Source organism: Microtus ochrogaster, unplaced genomic scaffold, assembly GCF_000317375.1.
Source record: "Microtus ochrogaster isolate Prairie Vole_2 unplaced genomic scaffold, MicOch1.0 UNK1, whole genome shotgun sequence".
NCBI classification, from domain to species: domain Eukaryota; kingdom Metazoa; phylum Chordata; class Mammalia; order Rodentia; family Cricetidae; genus Microtus; species Microtus ochrogaster.
This window is the reverse complement of record NW_004949099.1, coordinates 20,860,543-20,867,397: the sequence shown is the minus strand read 5'-3', so window position 1 is coordinate 20,867,397 and position 6,855 is coordinate 20,860,543. Positions and strand designations below refer to the sequence as shown.

The following is a 6,855-nucleotide window of genomic DNA, read 5'->3' as shown; positions in this document are numbered from 1 at the left end:
CTAGAATACCCTGAGCAAAGAGACACCTAGAATACACTAAGTAAAGCCCCAGCACATATAGCACACCCACGGTTTTACAGATGGAGAAGAATGCACTGGGAACCCTACATTACATTTAGGGATTCAGTCATTAGCCAATCCTGGGCTTTGTTTCCAGTTTCCCTAGCTGAGAGCTGTGTGTCTTCAGGTGACTTCTCTCCCTTTCCCTACTTCAGTTTTTCCAGACACACAGTGGCTTCTGGAAATAAATTAAAGGTGTACATTGTGTCCATTTTTTTTAAAAGGACATATAAAATATTTGTAGAGAGTAAGTTCTTAGTTAATCCTTATGAGTGACTTTTCTATTTTTATACTTTATAACTTTCAAACTATTAGCAGTTAATGATCCTGCTTCTGTAGAATTAATCTTGTTTAAAGGCTGAGTAATGACGTGATGGTGCCCTGGGTAGAATAAGTACTACCAGAAAAAAACATATCTGTGGGAGAGGGATGGGAAGGAGCCTGTGTTTTAACTTGGTTTGAGGTGGGACTACCAAGCCCCAAGATGTCTACCTTTACCAAAAGCTGGGTCTGGAACCCTTATCTCCAGACTGAGCAAGAATAGATGAAGGAATCAGAAGCATAGCGCTTTACATATATGATTGTACATAGAGCTCATATACTAAGGGGGAGAAGAAGACACAGGGGCTATTAAAATTGGAAACAATCAATGTAACTCCAAGGATTCGGGTCTGAGTCTTGGAAGGGCAGAGACTGAAATGGAGAAGCTGGTGAAAGAAGTAATTTTTGTTTGTTTGTTTTAATTTCTTTTGTTTGTTTTGAGGCAAGCTCTCCCTACTTCCTATGGGGAAGGAGTGTCATCCTTCTACCTTGGCAATTAAAATTCTGAGAATATGGCCAAGCAGCATCATGCCTGGATGAGAACAGGTTTGATGAAACAATGAACACAAATTTGGTTGTGACTATTCTCAGGTTTGCAAAAGGCTCAATGAGTTTGTGAGATTGTACTATGGGGATGCAAGTCAGGGCAAGGGCAGGACAAAAGAAAACACTGTGTTTCATGAAATTAAAATAGATAGGCCTGACAAACATACTTTTTAGTGCTCAAAGAGCATACTGATCAGAAACAGTCAAGGGATGAACTGAAAATTGGGACCCAGCTACAATTTTAAAAGCAAGAAGTGTCATAGAAGAATGGGTCCATCTCAGGAAAGAGCTGTGGCTTCCCTTAGCTCAGTTGTGGTCAGGTTGAATTCAAAATGAGATGGCAATGGGGCAGATATGATAGTATATTATGCATATATAAAAATGTCATAATGAATCCTGAGATCTTGAGCAATTAACATATGCTAAGAAACTTTTTTTAAAGGATGGACTGGGGATGTGCCTCACTTGGTAGAACATTTGCTTAGCATGCATAAAGCAATGGATTTGATCCCTAGTATGACATAAACTAGGTGTGGTAGAGCACTACATAGGAAGAAAAGTGGAGGCAGGAAGACCAGAACTTCAAGTCCATCCTCCACTGCATATTGAATTTGAGGTCAGTCTAGGGGTACACGAGACCCTTCCACAAAGATTATGTTAAAATAAAAGAATAAATTTAGGGGCGAGATCAGAAGACATCAAGTCAGGAGAGGAAACAAGGGGTCTTTTGGGTTGCTCTAGGAAGACATTACCAGGGACTGCAAAAATGGTTCCTGAGGCATGACAGTACAGTAGATTGAATCTTTATTCAAGACACTAGCCTGGGCAGTGAGAGCAGAATGTATATGATGAGAGCTGTGGAAGATGACTGAACAGTGTTATGGCTTAGTCAAGATGAAGGACCCTGAATATTTGAAAGCAGAAAGGAAGAGATGAAAGCTTTGGGAAGGTAGAGAAGAAACCTGATCAAGAATGCCAAGAAGGTACTGGGAAAGAGATGCGGAGAAACAAGAACTACTAGCATCAAGTCCAGACAGCTCTCTCCTGTGATACTTAACAGTGGGTGGGTTTTGAATGACTTGAGGTGGGTTTTTTTTGTTGTTGTTGTTTTGTTTTGTTTTTTGAAAACCTAGATAGTCACAAGGGCTCAAAATTGTCGTTTATGTGCATTTATTGTTTTGTAGAAGAAATTATAACAAACTGAGGTTTGGAACCTTTTTTCCACATGTAGCATTTTGTTTGAACCTTACTACAATGCCTACATAGTACAGCTATCATCAAATCATGGCCTGAGTCATTATTTGCTTTCTGCAGATCTCCCCTGATGGACTCCCAGCTGCAGGATGAGAGGTACCAAATGTACTCTCTTAACCCCTGTGTCCCAGTAACTTATGTACCTGACAAGAGCCTAACAGACACTTGCTAAATGTATGAACGTATGTATGTATGTATGTATGAATGAGTGAATGAGTCATCTCTTTCCCAGGAAAGAGAACTGAATATAACCCAGGATTTGCTTTTGTTTTCTGAAAGCGAGTAAGGCAAATTAACAAGGACGCTACTTTTCCCAACATCATTTAGTCAGGGACCTTTGGTTTTTCAGGAGTGCCTTCCTGACATCCAACAGACATACAACACCGAACACCGCTCCTTCCCACAGTCTGGATGTAGTCTTTAAAGTCCATAGAAGAATCCCTTGAATACAGACTAGCAACAAATTAGAGGACAGCATAGTGTGTGGAAAACTTCCTGTGCTGACGATGACAACGTTTTACTTCCTGATGTGTGGAAAAGGGGATGAGGGTTAAAGGCAATCTGAGGAGAATTACAGCTGTAAAGTGCTCATTGTAGACTCTAACACCTGCACTGATAACTGTAAATTTTTCTCATACTTTCTTTAAAAGTTTCATTCCCAAATGGGTAAAAACAAAGTTTCACTACAGTGTAATTAAGTTATTTAGTAGCCTTATGCTTTTGTAGCTTTGCTACCTAAGACCCTATCACTCATCTGATGCTCTAAGCTCTAGTATCCAGGCAGTACAGGGTAGAAGTGGACTGGTTGATTGGTTGAATTACTCCTGCTGAAATAAATAATAATTAAAAGACCCCTGGTGTGGGACCATGGTCTGTATACTGTCAATTATATTTTAAATAAACAGTGATTGGCCTGTAGCAAGGCAGGAAATATAGGCGGGACAACCAGGCAGTAAGTAGAGGTGGGTCAATGAGAACAGGAGAATTCTGGGAAGAGGAAAGCCCATTCTTCCACAATTGTGAGCTTGCCACAGAAGCAAGATGTGACTGCCTCGCTGAAAAAGGTACCGAGCCATGGCTATCACAGATAAGAATAATGAGCTAATATAAGTTATAAGAGTTAATAAGAAGCCTGAGCTTCTCAATCATTTTATAACTAATGTAGACCTCTGTGTGATTTCTTTGGGACTTAACAATTGTGGGAACTGGGCAGGCCCCACTACCGTGGTTTCCTTTCCTGTTTATAACAATCTTGTGGGATAGGTATTAGCTTCTTGAGCAGAAGAGACATCTAAGTCTCAGTGTTCAATCACTTGTCCTTGTCTACCACCACCCAGCACCTTCAACATAAACCAAGCCCTCTGATGACTCATCCTTATCATGTTGATTATTTTCCCCTGGTTCTGACTTTGCTTTCACTCTCTCTCTCCCCCTCTCACCAGGAAAGAAGAAGCTCTTGGCAGAATGGCATCTCATTGTGTTTCCAGCAACCGCCTGCTTTGTCTTGTTAATTTTCTCACTCATCTGCAGAGTGTAGGTATTCCTTACTTTCAAGGGCTGACTTTCCAGTGCAGCCCTTACACAGGGCTCATTATCAGATGGAGTTTACAGCACGCTGCTTCAGGCTGAAATAAAACATGACATACAGACAGGACACAGCGTGGTCCTCAGCTAATGACACACTCCTCAAATTTGCTAACATTATCTTAATTTCTATCAAGATTTTGCCACTGTATTCTTTACTTTCACAGTTTCCCCTTCTGTACTTGCTTGTTTTTTGCCATTTCCTATAAAAAGGCAGCAGTCCACCCAAGTCTGAAGTCACCACACTGCCTTCACATATGGGTCTCAGTAGTCAAGGGTTGACCTCTGCCTGGCTTTCAGGTACCTGATCCAGAGTGGCTGTCCTTAGGTCAAATGCAGATTCTCTAAAGGCTGCACAGATCTCAAATCCCACTGTCCAGCCTGCAAATGACTGCACCCCTGCCTCTCTCAATCACTAAGGCAAAGTTCTGTTTTAGCCTAACAACTTCGGAAATAACTTCCCTGTTAAAGGATAGTACTCATCAACATGTTATATTTAGATGCCCGTGGGTGATAGGCAGCAGTTCAAAGGGAAAGGAAAGATGAGAAGAAACTGAATTTGTCATTGTTGAAGGAGGAAGGCTAGAATGAGGAGTGAATGAGAAGTCAAGCAAAGCGTGCCGCTGACCCGTCTTCAGAAGTCAGACCTGGCAATGAGCCCGATGTGAAGCTGTTAGGGTTTCCTCTTCCCTGTCTCCAGGAAGCTCAAAAGCCTGGCAGCATTCCAAGGATGTCAATGATGATGAGATGTTTAGAAATCTTAACCAACAGAGAATCCCAACTTATAACACGGTTACACGTGGAACTGATTTAGTCAAGGTTTGAGTAGAAATCTAGACAAGAGGACTATTTATGTTCACCCAATTCCTTCCTATTTTCAGGTGTCACGTATGGATCAGGCTATTTCCACCAGTTCCAGCCCCTAAGAGCAACATTAAAGATCTCCTTGTGGTGACTGACTATGAGGTAATGTTTAAAGACACATAGAGGTGATATTCTAAGTGCCCTGCGGTGAGTGTCAAGCTCTCCCTGTATATATAGATGCACCAATCAATAACTATATGTATCTCTCTCTCTCTCTCTCTCCCTCTCCCTTCCTTCCACCTCTCTCTCTGTGTAATTAGTTTTAGAGGTTATTATTGCCTCTACATTTAGAGAAAGGTTTATAGTCAATGATAAGGGCTCTGTGTAGCTCTGGCTTAACTAAAATTTGCTGTGTAGATCAAGCTGGTCTTAAACTCACAGATCCACTTGATTGCCTTCTAAATGCTGGGATTAAAGGCAAGAATCTGGGAGTCTATGGTAAATTTGAGCTTTTATGGCTAATCTGGGAAGAAAGTGACATCGTAATACTACTATCAGCGTCTCCATATATTGAGGTCTTTTTAGTTACTTTCAGCAACATTTCAAGATTTTCTGCGTATAGTTATTTGTACTTTGTTGACCTTATCTTTCAGTCAAGTGGCTATTGAAATAAAGGGCAGCAAACACTTCCTATAAGGACATAATATACATTTAAGGTAGAATTGTTTTTTTTTAATAAAGGGTGTATCCACATAAAATGTACTAAAGAATTTTCATTGCTATGTTATAATAAAACTTTATTTATGAAAGATAACAAGCCAGATTAGGCTTCATTTACTGACCTCTGATTTAGATCAAGGAATTCTCCTAACAGACTTAGAAGCTTTTTCAACAGATGCGGATGAATCATCTAGTGTCCAGTTACAGGAAAAGACAGACTGATGAAAAATTCATCAGGATAGTTAATTTCAGTAGCCCCCCCCCTCAAAAAAAATTTTAGAGTCTTTTACAGTTTGAGTTTGGTGGAAAACTACTAAACTACTGAAGTAAAAACTGAGGCTGGCCAGAAAGACATGGTACACTGTACTTCTTCCTCGAATTCTGCATTGAGAGAACAGCACACCCATGCTGGCTTACCTATTGCTCCTTGGAAAGGAGCAGGCCCTGTGTGGATCTACTTCTGTTCATCTGAGTGTGCACTGTTCATTCATCTTTGTTGTGGCAGAGGAAAACACACTGAGGTTAAACATGACACTACAGTCATTTGTCCTGTTCTCTTTAATGGAACATTTGAAGGTTGGTATCTAATTTCCCTATAGAGCCTGGGAGGATTCTGTTAATATTCTGAGGTTGGTGAGTGAAACTGGCTTAAGAGCTTACTTTCTGAGCTTCTGGTTTGTTATTAATTAAAATCAAGTCATGTGTAGAATCACGACTTAGGGTAGACAGGCTGATTTCAGAATATGCAAAGGATTAATGTCAACACCGCTTGGCTTTTCAGGATAATTTTCTCAGTGCACCCACTACAGAGTTTTATATGAAAGATTGTGGAAAAGAGGGAGGCACAGAGAATTAAGGACTGAAGTAAAATGTAATATTATATTGTGCTGTATGTAGTATTATACATAATATTATGGCCTAAGATTTTAACCTAAGATTGCATGTGAGCAAGTGGAGAGCTGTCCACAGTTGGGTGACACACAGCAGTGTGCTCCAGCCACCCATTCCACCCATGGGGAATTTGATACAAGAAAAAGAAGGCCCATTAGTGCTATTGGCACTATGGTCCCTGGAGAGCACCCGAAGAGTGGAAAATGAAGCTCTCTACTTTGACAGTTGATCCTTCATGGTGAGGGTAAGGATTTGTGTCAAGACCCATTGTGGATGTCAAAAGCTGTGGTAATCAAGCCCTGAAGGACAATGGTGCAGTATTTGCTTAGACTCTACACATCGGCACCACACTATAAATCCTCCTAAAATTACTTCAAATACACATATGGCAAATGCCGTGGAGGAGGTTGCAGAGTCTGAATTACAATGCACAGTCTGAATAATAAGAACAAGATCCCTTGTTTGAATGCACAGAAGCAAAACAGTGGCTTTAGGGACTCACTGTGACTTTTAACACCATACTTGGTAGGAATGCTCATAGTCATGTGCTTGGAAGACAGCAGTCATCCTGGAGCTGTTGCCAAGCGGGCTTTTGCTTCTTTAGAGCGGCATAGAGACTGTTTTACAACATCCAATAGACAATTAACATTTTGGTTCTTTTTTTTTTTTTTTTTT

At 40.6% G+C, this 6,855-nt stretch overlaps 1 protein-coding gene across 1 annotated transcript in view; it reads left to right on the top strand.

Annotated features, from left to right (window-relative positions):
* Il5ra (interleukin 5 receptor subunit alpha) overlaps nt 1–6,855 on the top strand; it is a 30,991-nt gene that overhangs the window by 22,200 nt on the left and 1,936 nt on the right. Inside the window, exons 9-10 of the mRNA XM_005364957.3 lie at nt 3,624–3,714; nt 4,647–4,731. Of these exons, the coding sequence (XP_005365014.1) occupies nt 3,624–3,714; nt 4,647–4,731 (176 nt within the window). The remainder of the gene's footprint in view (nt 1–3,623; nt 3,715–4,646; nt 4,732–6,855) is intronic.